At 32.1% G+C, this 16228-nt stretch overlaps 1 protein-coding gene across 7 annotated transcripts in view; it reads left to right on the forward strand.

Annotated features, from left to right (window-relative positions):
• Window positions 1-16228, forward strand: part of LOC136985988 (axotactin-like) — a 219451-nt gene that overhangs the window by 68360 nt on the left and 134863 nt on the right. For all 7 annotated transcript variants that reach the window (XR_010882413.1, XR_010882412.1, XM_067283415.1 and 4 more), the window contains 2 exons: window positions 1218-1390; window positions 8733-8875. Coding sequence is in view for 5 of the 7 variants with exons in the window: in XM_067283415.1 (XP_067139516.1) it covers window positions 1218-1390; window positions 8733-8875 (316 nt within the window). In the remaining 2 variants the exon portion in view is untranslated. The remainder of the gene's footprint in view (window positions 1-1217; window positions 1391-8732; window positions 8876-16228) is intronic.

Raw genomic sequence — 16228 nt, forward strand, 5'->3', positions numbered from 1 at the left:
CTTAAGTACTAATAGTTACGAAAATTATGCATGAAAATCTGATAGTACATATGCGCTCAAATGAAAAATGTCAAATGAGGTATCTTTCGCATTTAAAAGCTTTATCATGTTTATTGAACTGTTGTATGGGGATTTCCCTATTTTCAAATTAGATAAAGTTCGCTTTTAATAGTTTTTATTACATTTCATGTTGTACAGGTTTTACCCAATTCTTGAACTGTGTTAGAGTGGATCCATGCTATAGAAGTGCCGTGTTATATGGGGGTTACCTGTACATAACACTGGGTTATTTCATTTAAAATGAAATTTTCTTTTAATCAAAAACGTATCTATAATTGCCTATGTTTGGTTCAAATTATTTTAATTTAGAAATAGCGGGTCTTGAACAATGTTTATAAAGGCAATTTATCATGTCATTTTTTAATTACAAAGTAAGACTTAATGTTAATTGCTTTTCTTATGTAAATGAATATTATTATTTAAATAACTACTGTTGTAACCTGCTGCTATTTTAAGGATGAACAATACAGTTTTATTTAATTCACAAAAATATAGAGAAAAAGAATCAGGTTAAGTGGCAAGTAATGTGATGATAGAATGTTTTCAAACACAACTTTAAATCATGTGATTTATTCCAAGGAAATTTTTGCCATGGAAATTTAATTATAGGTTCAGTGTGCTGTGATAAAAAAAAAATTGAAAATTACTGCTCTAATATAAAAACCTTCCTGCAAAATTTCATAAATTTTTGACAAAATTCATGGGAATTAAGCTTTAAATTGGCTGAACAAAATCATGCCCACTATACACACACACATCCATACATATGCAAAAAAATTTGAAAATTTTTTTTTATCTTGATGTTTCAAAGTCTCAAGTCCAAAAATGTAAAAATGTTTTCATAATTTTCTTCTGTTATATTATTATATTTATATTCTTCTATTATATAACAGAAAAGTAAAATGCATGTTTTGCCATTTATACATGATAAACATTCAGAAGCAAGCCAAACTATGTGCACCTCCATGAACAGAACAGCACATATATGGCATAGGAGATGGAGTGATGATAATTTGGTCACGTGAGATGATGATCATGCAAGTTCTCTATTTCGTGAATTGACATTTATTATTTTATTTACATTAATAAAAAATATAATGTTACTTGCAATTTATTCTTCAGTGTTAATTTACATATTATTATGACTATATTTTTAGCAATTAACCGACGTTCGTGTGAAGAGCTCTATCTTCTTGGTTATAGAAAATCTGGAGTATACACAATAGATATTGATAAAAATGGACCTTTTCCACCCAGTAATGTTAAATGCATTATGGATGATGATAAAAATATAATTACAGAAATTGAAAATAATGTTATGACAGAAATGGTATGATTTTTTTAATGGTACTTTTTAATTTAAATTTTGTTAAATTTTCACTAATTTTAAGAGATAATGTACTTTAAATTTATTTAGGAACTTAAATATACTATATGATAGTTATATACTGTTGTGGCGGTACACCATAATTTTGTATATACGCGATAGTTATAAGCCTAACATTAATTCCTCAATTCTTTGTTCTTTATTTCCCCTATTTCTCGATCTTTCGATTTTTCACTTTCCTTGCGGGTGGGGCAGTCCTGTTCCAGGAATTAAGGGGAAAGACGAATAGAGTGAAAAGACCCCGAGGTACGTAGAAGGGAGTAACAATCATTCTTGGTGAGGAGCTGAGATGGAGCAGACTGCAAGATAGGATCTAAACAGTTCGTTCAGCGGAACAGAGATAGGACTGGGATCGTTTGCGAGAGAAAAGAAAGAACTCCATATGCCAAGACCAAGTGCAAGGAACTTTTTGAATATCCTCAGATTATTGACTGGAAAAGAAGAAACATACTAGCCAACAACTTGAACATAATTCCCCGACCCGAAGATCTCGAAGACATATCATATCCTGGGTACCCCCTATACTTTCCTTCTTATACTTCTATATATCTATTTATCTTTTCTTTTTCTTCTCTATAGTTTGTAAGTTAGTTTTTAGTCTTAGTTTATAATATTTCGGATAATATTTCATTGTAACTCATTATCATTGAGTTCGTGTTTCTTTTGTGTGATACCACGTGTTTTCCCTTTTGTCTACCCCCTCCTTAGTCTACACGTGTGCGTGAGGTCCTGAGTTGGAGTCCTAAAAGAATCCTGCATATCATCTCGCAAGAAGGAGAAAAGTGTTTTGTTAATATTGTTTTTTTTCTTTAAAAATAAAAAATAAAGCTTTGTTCTAGTCATATTTCCTGTCCTTTTGTTGGCCATGCACTCGTGCAATCTAACACTGTATTAATTACAATATTTGAATTATATCCTGTTTTTATACAAATTAATATATAACAGTCATTCTCAAGCATTTTTTGTCACGGTACACTTTTAATAATTTAAAAATTTGGCGGCATACAAAATCAGTTTGCTAAGTACCAAAGGACAACCAGTGACATCATAACAGTGATTTTTAAACACAGTTGGTTATTTGGGTCACTTTTCTAAATGCCTTTAACTACTGGCAGTTACCGGTAACACCAGTTACAATTTCCAAACGCACCCTAGGTAGGTAGAACTAATTGAACTACAGTCAAACCTGTTTTTATGCGGGAGATAGGGACCGCATAAAAGAAAATGCATTAAAAAAAATCGCGCAAAACTTCACGAGTTGCTATAAAAAATAGTTTTCGCAACACAATTAAAAAAATATTTTTTTTTTATGCGGTGAATAGGGACCGCATAAAAAAAGTCTCACGTAGAAAATAACTCGAAACCGTACAAAATAACTAGGAATTGCTTTTTTAACTCCTTGGGCCTTTTTCTGCAACACCTAATGGGGAAAAAATCCTCTAAGAATTTTAATTTTTATAATATTAATTATTTCCACTTAAATACGAATCTAACATTAAAAAGTTAAAAATAATCGTTAAATAATGATTTTATTTGATAAATATAGCTGCAGGAAGTGTTATTCCATTTAACAAGGCAGTGAAATTCCACACCTGCAGTCTAAAGCTGGAGGGGAGCTAACTTACCGCATCTGTTCAAATATAACATAATATTTATGGTTTTTATGCTATTAAAATAAGAGGGGACCGAAATAAACGTATGAGAAAAAAATTTTACTGAATAAAAAATGAAAAAACCTGCTGATGTCATAGAAAACAACCAATAGAGTTTTTAAAAATTTTACAGGAGTCAATTATGTTCCAATTTGATTGAAATTTTCATATATCGCACAAAACAAATCGCACAGAAAAAGACCGCACAAAAACAGATTTGACTGTATTTGTCTGACATCGCTTATGTATGGGTATTTGCAATGGTGGCACACTTCAAAAACCTTGTGGCACACTAAAGTGCCACAGCACAGTGGTTGAGAATCACTAATATATAATTAAATATATTTAATTCTTGACTTTCATATCAGTTATTTAGTTCAATATTCATTAATATATTGCTCAATCCGAAGAAAATTGACACATCCCAAAAAAATGTGTTTTTTTATTTTTAAATAGAACACGTTTTTTTTTCAGATGTGTTACTTTTGACTTTTTTGAGATAGTATCACCTGTCATATTACAGAAAAAACCTGTAGGTGGCTCAAATTATATTATGGATAACATTAATTGAATATCATAAAAATTAAGTTGCTTTTGAAAAATTACATTTTTGAGTTGTCATTTTTGTTTTGGATGAGCAATATGAAATAGTAGTAATGATAATATAGTAATATTGACATACATCAAATAATATAAAAAATGAATGTAAAACTGTCTTCTAGTGTTATAACTGCTAAAATAAAAAACAAGTGGCATCAATATTGTTTATTTAAGGTAATGTGAATATTTTTGATATTTACATTGTGTTCCAAGCACTTAAGAAGATAAATAGAATAAGCACTTAATACCTTTAATAATAAATAAAAAACAAGTGGCATCAATATTGTTTATTTAAGGTAATGTGAATATTTTTGATATTTACATTGTGTTCCAAGCACTTAAAGAAGATAAATAGAATAAGCACTTAATACCTTTTGAATTTCTACATTCTTAACATTTTAAAAAGTATTTGTAATTATACCTTAAAATACATAACTTATGTTTCTTATTTTTATTTTAGCAGTTATAACACTATAAGACAGTTTAATACTGGATTTTAATATTACTTTTCAATAAAATAGTTTTGTTTTATTCACTAACTTATACAACTAATTAAAATACTCCAGAACTGCCAGCTACTATATACTAATTGGAGCTGTGATTTCGAGTCATTTTGAATTGTTCTCATAAAAATTTTGAAAAACTAATATAGGCATATAACTTATCTTCATTAAAATGTTGACACTTAATTTTTTGTTAAAATATAATTTATAATCTAAAAACATAACAGACTAAAAATGTCTTCACTTTTTGCTATGTCCAAGTGTAGACATTTTTAGTCTGTTATGTTTTTTAAATCATAAATTCGTCAGCCCTTTTTTACAAATGAAATATTATATTTTTAAACTTTTTTCAAGCTGCACCTTACAAACCTTTAAAATGCAGTCTATTTTATTATAGCCTGTAACGTTTTCGGTCAATTAATTGAACTTCATCAGGAATGAATCAAATAAATTTTCAATTTACACCAAACAAAACTGATAATGGAACGTTTTTAATTTTAAAACTTTCTTAATGTCTAGTGCACAAATCCATGAATAGATAAATAAATAAAATTTACAGACTGATAACATACAAATATACAAATACACTAACTATACACATATAAAAATAAAAGTAAAAATAAAAATTAATAATAATAAATAAATAAATAAATAAACAAGTGATAACATAACAGGCACTGACTAATTCCTATTTTTTAACTGTCCATGTCTTTATTGACATGGACTGTTAAAACATAATATTGCTCTCATATTCTTGTACTTAAGTGGTACTTAGTGGAACCAATTTATATAAGGCCCTGTCCCATCTGGTATCCCTAAGTGGGATGGAGTAAATACCAGGAAGTCTGTTATGATCTGGAAAGTCTTTTCCATTTCTAAGGATGTCAAAGATTGTTGGATTTCTCCTGTATGCTATCTGCATTCTATGTTTGTTGGCAATCTCTGCACATACCGCTTTAATATACAGGTTAAACATGATTGGGACATGTGTTTAATTGTCCAGATCAGTGCTGGTCCTTGTACGCGCAGTGGGTGTGCACTGTGTGAGAGGTGATGTCACTTAACCAACCGTTGTTTCAGAGTAGGATACCCATGCTTGGTTGCTATCTCTTTAATGTGGGCTAACTCAGTGGTTAGGGCTTGTGAGGTAGATGAATGGGAAAATGCTCTCCTTAACCAGAGCATTAAATGATGCAGCTTTATACAAAAATGGGTCACATGAATCCACAGGTATGTATGTAGAGGCTGCACGCAGTTTCCAGTATGCCAATGTGTGGATGGTGGATCCTTCCTCTTTAATGCTTATGTTTAGAAAGTGGACTTCGGTGCTTATAGATTGCTCAACGCCTACTGTTAAGCCATACAGATTTTTGTCTCAATTTGTCTTTAATATCCTAATATGTATATATGTTATGGACAAAGTGATTAATACGGGCATTATGAATAATGACCAACAAAATCGGCATTGTAATAAATTTCAATAATTTATCAAATTGACTGGTCATTATGAATACTGCTATCATCTAGTCGGGCAAAGTGATGATAATAAGTTGAGGAGTGATCATATGACATACGCTAGCCAATTGGCACTCAGTTGCACATGCATATTGCGTTTAGTAGTGAATTTGGCAGCAGTCGCGACTATTTGTGCTCTCGACAGATTCCTCCCGGAGGGGAGCCGCAGGCAGGCCACCGATTGTTTAACGTCACTAGTTATTTATTCACGGTAGTTCATGAACACATGCATCAATAACTAGTATGTATCAATATCTAGTAACGTTAAATAATCAGCGGCCTGCCGGTGGCTCCCCTTTGGGAGAAATCCGTCGAGAGCACAAACAGTCGCGACCACCACTAAGATGGTGTATGTGGGTAAAATTTTGCCATTTAATTAATATATATAATAGTACTTAGTTTTAAAAGATTACATGTTCTTTTTAAAATACTTTGAAATAATTCACAAATAATAAATATTTCTAAATGAAATAAGTGGAGGTTTTTAAATCAAATTTTAAATTCAGTACTAAACACGATACGCACATGCAACTGAGTTCCGATTAGCTAGCATATGTAGGATGATCATTCTTCACCTTATTATTATCACTTAGCCTGATTAGGTGATAGCAGTATTCATAATGACCGGTCAATTTGATAAATTAATCAATAGTTATCACACTACCCACCCTTTTTGGTCATTATGAATTATGACCAGGCATTATGAATAATGCCTGATTAATCACTTTGTCCATAACATATGTATATATATATATATATATATATAATATAGTAAAAAAATTCAAAATAAACAAATATTTTTGAGCCTTTCTAACATTCATCTTCAGACTCAGAACAAGAATTATATATACAAAATTTAAATTTAAAAATTATGTATTAAATTTAAGATTAACAAATTAACATGAATTATACAAGTTTATATAAATAATAGCTTCTAGCATCAGCTAAGTACTCTCCCTATGATTAATACTTAGTAATTTATATTTATAAATTTTTACAATTTCTATATGTTTGGCAAGACAGGCTAACTTATAATATGGTTCCCTCAGCATTTGCTTTACAACTGGATAATACAGTACATTGGGACAAAATTATCATTATTAAATCTATTCATGAATCTAGTATTATGTTTTTTTTATTTAAGTACATTTGTTGTATATTCTAGAGGACTGATGTCCAAACCACAGCCCCAGGCCAACTCCAGCCTGTGGTATGTGCTAATTCAGTCCAAAAACATATTTAACACATTATATATAAAAATAATAGAAGTAGGCTTACTTTTGTATACAGGTATATCTCAGGTTATGTCATTTTGAGTTAAGTCATTCTCGATTATACGTCGTTTGTCAAAAAAAATATGAAAAAATAAAAATCAAGTTTTAATCATTTTATTTGACTTTACATCTGTCCACCACAAATATTGAAGTCGTAATATCACCAGAAAAGCATTAGAAGCGCACAAAATCATGTTACTATACAACAGATAAGTATAAAAGTATATAAAATAATATTAAAATACATACATTTACAGTAAATGCTAATACTGTACATCATAAATCCTAGAGAACGAAATATGAAAACATCTGTGACTCTGTTTTGTCGTCTTATTTAGCAGTCTTTATTGGTAAATTTAATGTAAATTAGTTTATTTTCTACTATCGCAAAATAATTTTAATAACTGTATTTGTTATTTAACCTTACAAAATCATTTTATTTTATAATGTCTTAGAGCAAACTACATTAACAAATAAAGAGTCTGCAATGTACTGTAAACATTGCCAAATTGTAAACATGTACAGTACATTTACAAGTATGTGCTGTACAAACTGTACATATATTCATAAATTTAGATAAATTTTAGTTTTTAATATAGTACAGAAAAAAAAGTAATTTGTTTGTAAGCTTAAAATAGATTCTTATTAACCATATATTATAAAAAATGGATTTATAAATAAAATATAGAACTGGGAATGGTTATTTATGGTTTATCCTAGTGACAAGTAAAGTAGACTTAAGTCGTTTTTCAACTTAAGTCACCTGTCCTGGAACCAATTACCAATGTAAGATGAGGTACACCTGTATATGGAATAAATAAAATATTTGTGACCCACTTACCTGCAACTTGTGCACAATTTGGCCAACCAATTAAAAAGTTTGGGCACCACAATGGTCGGCAATCGGTTGTCTGTGGACCATTGATGATCCGCAAGAAAATTTGGGTGGTCCATGGAGAAATTTGGACATTGATCAACTGAAGGTTACACAAAGTATTACAAAAGAGATGCAAAATGCTTAGTTGCTTTTTTCACTCGTGGTTTTTATTCAAATCTAAAGCCAAATACGAAGTGACTGTTATCAATAAATAATGAATAATAAACAGTATTGTAAGTGCGATTGTCGTTCTTTGTGGAAAAACGCTAAGAATCCAAAAACTTATTTCAAACAAGCAGCAATGAAGGCTTGCATTAATTTGTTATAAATAAAACACACAAGTTTCATATTAATATAGTAAAATTAAACTTTTACAATCATTATTCTACTGATTTTGTATCATTTAAAAAAATTCATGATAGTGGATTGAAAATTGTGAGTTTAGTGGTCCATGAGGACAGAAAGGTTGCAGACCGCTGTTCTAGAGTATTATTATTTATTTTTTTCTAAACTTGATAATTATTTCAGGTGGTCAAAAACTTTTATTTTTCATTTTGTGCTATATATTAGATAATAGATAAAGATATATTAAATAAAGTTGATAAATTAGATATATTTAAAAGATATATTAAGTAAAGTTGAATGTTTTTCTTTGAAATATTTTATCTAGTTTATCTTTTTTATTTTATCAAAAAATGCCTTTATCATTGATATTCTTATTTCTCAAAAAAAATTAGAAATAAGTTTCTTTAAGATCTGTTGTTCTGAAATTCATTATAGAGTTCATATTTTCTATTGTTTTAGATATAATAATTTTTAAAATTTTATTAGCATGAAATTAACTGATACTTTATTTAAATGTAGATAGCAAGGAAAAGTTCAATGGAAGATTTTTATGTTGATATTACATATCGGGATTTTACATCAGAAATGCTTCAACATTTCGTTTCAAAATCTAAAATATGTTCTCAAAAAATTAGATATGAATGCTATAAAGTTCCATTTGGGTATGTTAAGTTTTATTTAACTTAGATATCATGTGTTACTTTCTATTGTGAAAGAAGAAAACTGAATAGATTATATTGCATCAACATATCATCATTGTGCTGCTAAAATTTTTTAAGCATAAAAACCAAACTTTTACAGGAAACAAAAAAACTGTAGCATAAATAGGTAAGCATGAAATGTGGCATTTCTGGAGAGGTAATAACAAAATCAATTTTACACAAAGAAAGCAAAATAAAGTAATGCTGATGACCAGTAAAAGAAGTTAAACTGCCACTTAAATGGTTTTTATCTACAGCCTGTCTGTTCATTATGGTATATACATGGTTTTATGAAAAGGTCACAGCCATGAAGCTACAAATACAACAACATAACAAAACAACATATTGTTTCAGTCTTGTTTTATTAGAGTAATTATATCTCCAGATAACTTTACTCAAGAGCATAATACTCATATAAAGCAGTAACAGTATAATAAACAACAACAGTTATTGTTTTGACATTAGTGTGGCAAGTTGTCATAGTATGAATGGCACGTGTAGCAGTATTATCTTAAGTTTTTGTAAATGCTTGAACTCTTTCTTGATATTTTCAAATAAGAAGGATACATATGGGGCACAAGAGTTGATGCATCTTTTCTGATTTTCTTCTTGGTAGCTCAGCCTAATGATTACATATACACAATTTATAGTATAATTCCTCTTTTGGAGTATATTTGATTGAAACAATCTTTGTCTAGAATGGTCACTTGTAGAATTGCCTGACCTAACAGAAGACAAAAACCCCAGTTTGGTGTAATCTCCAAAAAATTAATGATCAAGATAATGAATCTGATATGGTAGGTCTGGTCTTGCTTCTTTACAGAGCTATAATCAGAAGTCAGGATAATTTCTCTGTTTTCAGTTTTCTTTATTATACTGTAGGTGCTATCAACTCTTATCGCAATGTGCCCTTTCTCTAAGAAATATTGGATAACAGTAACATTTTTTTCTAAAACCAATTTTAATAAAGCATTACTCAAACCACATTTTGATTTTGATATGTGCATCCATCACTATAAAAGACAAAGACAGTCAAATTTTTTTTCATTTCGATTTTTAAAGAAATCAGTTGTGCATGATGCAAACAGTCAAACCATCCTCACTTTTGTTTCATTCATGTCAAGACATCCCTGGTGGCTATTTTGAGTAATATAAAAGTTACCAACACACAGTTTAATTTTGTAGTATAAGGCACATGCCTTTAACATTGGTGCAAGTTTGACAGCTTGAAGATCCATTGTATAAATTACTTGATCCTCCTAATGACTGCTTCTTTATCCCTAGACTTCTGCTCCCTCATTTCATTTTTTTTTCTGCTGATGCTTTTTGTAAATTTCATCTGACAAATTCCCTCTGTGTAAGATAGACATATATCACATTGATCTTTTCTTGACTGAAATAAACCCAAGTTTTGAGACTTAAAGATATTGAAGAACACTTTTCTGCAAATAGGCATTTTATTTTGTTCCTGGCATTTGATAACATAAGTCTTGTACTGCTCATATTTCAATGCTTTGACTGGTCGTAAGTACAGTTTTGATGTTGATGGATGAAAATAATGTGAGGGCAGTTTCAGAAACATGATTACAAATTCACTTTTCTAGCTTTTTTTGCTGTAGCCATGGGCTTTGAGATCTAATACACTTTCTCAGTGATGTGTACCCTGTTTGTCTTTCAATACTCAATCTGTAACACATCACTCCTTCAACCAAATATTGCAGAAACATCTTTTTACAAACAGGATGGATGGTACTATATGTCTTTACCAGTCTTATTCTTTTTAAGGCTCTCTCTCATATTTATTCTGATTTATGCTCTTGATTCATTTGACTTGGGTTTGCAATTCCTCTTATGTTGTGTGTTGCCTTCTGAAATTGCAGTGTCAGCCACAGAAGTACAGTATTATCACTGGCAGTTTTTTTTATTTTCAGTGCAGTGTCCTCCACAGGATCTTATTCCATCAGTCCTCACTTTCACTATCATCCTCACTGTTGGAGGTTTCATCTATGATGTAACTAGATTCAGAAGACGGAAAATTTCCTTTTGCTTTCTCTTGCTCACTTTATTCACTTGTACCTTCATCAGCTAACAGAGTACCTGCAATATTATAAAATAACTATAACTATGTCCACAAAATTTAAATTATTTATTTATATATTTATTAATTATTGCTTTATTAATTCAAATGTCAAGAAGATCATTCATGGTTGTCACATAACATATGCAGGAGGAAAAGCAATCATTTTATATCATAAGACTAATTTGGCCTGTTATGTCACTTACAAAGTTTTAGCAGCATGATGACAATATACAGTAATTAAGCCAATAATTTCAGAAATGATTATTTTTTATATATATTTTACTCCTGTTTCCATACTTTTAATTATTAATCCATCTAATTTTCAGTTCTTTAAGATAATTTTTAATTTTAGTTTTAGTTTATTTTTGTGTGCAATGCCATGTTTAGTGACTTTAAACTACCTTCCCAACAACAACCTTCATTAAATTTTTGACGGAAACAAACTTTCATATTCCAACTGGGATTCAAGCCTGTGCTTTGGCAAACTAAAAACAACACATTAATTTAATGCAGTATTTCCCAACAAGAGTGCCATAGGTGGGTCATGGAAATATTAAATATTTTTTAGAATTTTGAATAACTTTTTTTTTTTTTAATTTCATTTATGGCAGTAAAAACTGGCTGTCTGGCTGTAAAAACATCTTTTTACTGCCAGCCAGACAAAAAAAGAAGGAAGTATTTACTAAAATGCTGATTGTTGCAAACTTTGCAGCATCAGCATATACTTGTTAAAATGTAAATTATTAGTGAGTCCGCCAGGTGGCGATCGTTGCTGATGCATCATGGGAACGGTACCTGAGCGCTCACTTTGATTGTAACGACAAGGCAATAAACATAACATGGCGCAGTCGACAAACGTTTAGAAAAAAAAAGAAGATTCTCCGGTACTGGATTCGACATGTCCACGTTTCAAAATCTTCCTCCTCCCAAACCGATGTTGGTAGAAGGTGACTTGGGAGCGAATTGGAAGAAATTCAAGAAAAGTTATCTACTTTATTCGACGGCGACCGAACTCACGACGAAGAACAATGAAACTCAAGCCGCCATCTTGCTCCATTGTTTGGGGGAAGAAGCTCTAGAAATTTTTGAAACATTAGAACTTAATGAAGAAGAAGTGAAACAACCGAATGTAATTTTAGAAAAACTCGAGTCGTATTTTATTCCGAAAAGCAACCAAAGTGTTGAGAGTCACAAGTTCAATACTCGTGTGCAAGGACCGAGCGAAGCCTTTGACGATTTTGTAGCAGACCTACGTAAGCTATCGATAAATTGTGAGTTTGGAAATTTACGGGATCGACTATTAAGAGATAGAATTGTGAGTGGTATTCGTGATCAGAAGGTAAAGGAACGTCTACTACGAGAAACGGAGCTATCATTAACAAAGGCAATCGACATATGCAGAGCTGCTGAACAGACAGAGAGCCACATTAAACTCTTGTCGAATCACCCGAAGAATATAGAAGTCAACGTGGTAAAACGAAAATCAAGAGAACGTCTCAGTGAATCACGTGATCAGGAAAATAGGTCTAGTGCAGAAACAAAGAACCATCGGACAGAGAACAATTGGCGTGGATATCGAAGACCGGAAAATAAGTTCCAAGGAAGACAACGGAATTGTGGGAGATGTGGTTATAGACATAATAAACCGAACTGTCCAGCAATGGGCAAACAATGTAATAAATGCAAGGAATACAATCATTTTGCGAAAGTGTGTCGAAATAACATGATAAATGTACTGGAAATGGCGCCAGAGAGTACAAACGACTACGTATTGGCGTCACTGGAAAGCAGAGGTAAGAACCTTGATCTAGACTGGTCAGAGACTTTAAGAATTTTAGATTGTGATAAAAGTGTTAGTTTTAAGATAGATACTGGTGCACACGTCAATGTAATCCCCGCATATATTTTTGAGACTCTTAATCTAAGAAGATTGCTAAAGAAAACGAATATTATGATTTCAAATTACGGCGGAAATAGATTAATGGTGTTAGGAGCGTGTGATTTAACAGTACGAACTAAGGATAAGGTTAAGGAACTTTTGAATTTTATAATAGTCAAGACAGCTGACCAAGCAGCACCTATTTTAGGACTAGAGAGTATTCAAAAACTAAATTTACTGCAGAGAAACCGAAATATTTTAGAAATAAAAACGGAAAGTGATTATTTTACTAAATACAGTAATGTATTTGAAGGCATAGGCAGGATCAAAATAAAACCCTGTGAATTTAAATTAAAGGATGACTACAAGGCTGTGGTAGTTCCTACACGCCGAGTACCATTTAACTTAATGAATCCACTAAAGAAAGAATTAATGAGAATGATAAATGATGGAATTATATGCAGCATAGATGAACCGACAGAGTTTGTAAACCCAATCGTCCTAGTTCGCAAACCTGATGGATCCCTGAGAATATGTTTAGATCCACAGAATTTGAATCACTCGATAATGAGAGAACACTTTGAAATACCGACCTTTGAAGAAATCACAAGGGATATGGCAGGTTCCAAATTTTTCTCTATCCTCGATGCAAACAAGGGATTTTGGCAGATTGAACTGGCAGATAGCTCATCAAAATTAACAACCTTTAGTACACCTTTTGGGAGATATAGGTTTCTGCGACTACCCTTTGGATTGACAAATGCTCCTGAGATCTTTCACAAAACATTTACAGAAATTTTTGCTCATATTGAAGGAGTCAAGATTTACATTGATGATCTTATCATTCATGCAAAGGACACAGAAGAACATGACAGAATCTTAGAATTGGTTCTGAAGACAGCAGAAGAGAAAGGGGTTAGGTTCAATAAGGATAAGTGCAAATTTAAACTAAAGGAAGTCAAATATGTGGGACATATCTTGTCAGAAGACGGTATTAGAATTGATCCAGATAAAGTTGAAGCAATCAAACGCATCCCAAAGCCAACTGGTTTAAAAGAACTTAATCGATTCATGGGCATGATAAATTATGTGGCAAAATTTATACCAAATTTAGCTAGTCATACTGCAAAATTAAGGACTCTACTGAAACAGGATTGTTTGTGGCAGTGGACTGATCAACATGATAAGGAATTTCTGAAGCTAAAGAATCTTTTGAGCAGCACCCCAGTCTTACAATTTTATGATAAAGATAAACCACTAGTACTGTCAGTGGATAGTTCAAAAGATGGAATGGGAGCTGTACTACTTCAGGAAGGTGCTCCGGTGGCTTATGCATCAAAGACTCTCACGGAGACCCAGAAAAATTATGCACAAATTGAAAAAGAGGCACTGGCAATAGTGTTTGGCTGTCAGCGTTTTCACCAGTATGTGTATGGTCGTGAAATTACAGTTGAGAGTGACCATAAACCACTAGAGGCAATTTTTCAAAAGCCACTAAATAAATGCCCACTACGCCTTCAGAGATTAAGGATAACCTTACAAAATTATAATTTTAGAGTAAAATACAGACCAGGATCACAACTTGTGTTGGCTGATGCTCTTTCTCGAGCTAGCTATATGGACAGGAATTTTGATGTGATGGAATCTGATGTTGAAGCTCAAGTTAACCTTATCAATTACTGTAGCATTACTCCAAAGAAATTTGAAAAGCTTCGTCATGAAACAAAAAGAGATAGAGAGTTACAGTCACTGATTAACATAATAAAGGGAGGTTGGCCAGAACAGAAAAACATGATAGATCCACTAGTCAAACCATATTGGAAGTTTCGTGAAGACCTGAGTGAAGTGAGAGGCATAGTATGTAAAGGTGAACAATTAGTTATTCCCAAGAGCATGAGAGCAGAGACAATTGATAGACTACACTATAATCACATGGGAATCAATAAAACATTATGGAGAGCAAAAGAACATGTTTTTTGGCCTTTCATGGAAAAAGAAATAATTGATGTTGTAAGGAACTGTCCAGCATGCCTAAAGTATCAAAATTCAAATCCAAAAGAAACACTTATTAACAGAGAACTTGCCACAAGACCATGGGAAATTGTCACCACTGATATCTGCCATTTATTTGGTAAAGATTATCTATTAGTAGTAGACACATTTTCACGATTCCCAGAAGTTTATTGTATGAACCAAAACACCACTCATTCCAAAATAGTTGAAACCATGAAATCAATATTTTCCAGACATGGCAAGCCAGAAGTTGTATACTCGGGTAATGATACCCAGTTTGTGAACAAACACTTCCAACAATTTCTAGAAGACTGGGAAATTACACACAAGACGAGCTCTCCACGAAACCCTCAGTCCAATGGTTTCATTGAACGGCATGTACAAACTATCAAAAAATTACTTAAAAAAGCAGTGTATGACTCAAAGGACATCTATCTGACCTTGTTGGAATACAGAAATACACCTTTAGGTCGAGGTATTCCATCCCCAGCACAACTTCTGTATGGTCGTAGGTTGCGAGGGCAAGTGCCCATGAGGAATAATCTCTTGAAACCCAGAATACTTGTAGACAAATTTAGAAAACACCATACGCAAAGACAACAAGTACAAAAACACTATTTTGATAGGAATGCTAGAGATCTAATAGCATTAAGTCCACATGACAGAGTGATGGTGCAAATTGATAAAAGAAACTGGGAGCCTGGTGAAATAATAAAAATAGACAGATATCGACCAAGGTCTTATATTGTGCGCCTAGACAAAGATGGCAAATACTTCATTCGTAATCGAAGATTTTTAAGGAAGTTTGACATTAATAGATTTAGAAACATACAGAATCATTCAGATGAATTGTTAGATCAACCAATTGAGGAGGAACAGGCTAGTGAACAAGAGGAAAACATGGATAGCTCCACTGGTAGAGAGGAAATGGACACAGAGAATGAGGAGTTGAAAAATCGGGAGGTGAACTGCAATGAGGCTAAGGACTTGACAACTCGAGCAGGTCGGGTGGTCTGTAGGCTATCGCGTTTCAAAGACTTTGTGTAAAAGAGGGAGATGTAATGTGTTGTATTGGAGATGTTAAAATGTAAATTATTAGTGAGTCTGCCAGGTGGCGATCGTTGCTGATGCATCATGAGAACGGTACCTGAGCGCTCACTTTGATTGTAACGAGAAGGCAATAAACATAACAATACTCCCACAAAAGTTGCATGTGTCTATGCCTATGTCGGGCATACCGACTTTTTGAAGCTTCTATAAACATTGCAGCTTACCAGTTTAAAGACCTGTACTAGTTCTTTATTCATTGATTCAAATAGTCTTTTTATTTTTATAATATATT

This window comes from Centruroides vittatus, unplaced genomic scaffold, assembly GCF_030686945.1.
Source record: "Centruroides vittatus isolate TY-2023 unplaced genomic scaffold, ASM3068694v2 contig_986, whole genome shotgun sequence".
Lineage (NCBI taxonomy): Eukaryota > Metazoa > Arthropoda > Arachnida > Scorpiones > Buthidae > Centruroides > Centruroides vittatus.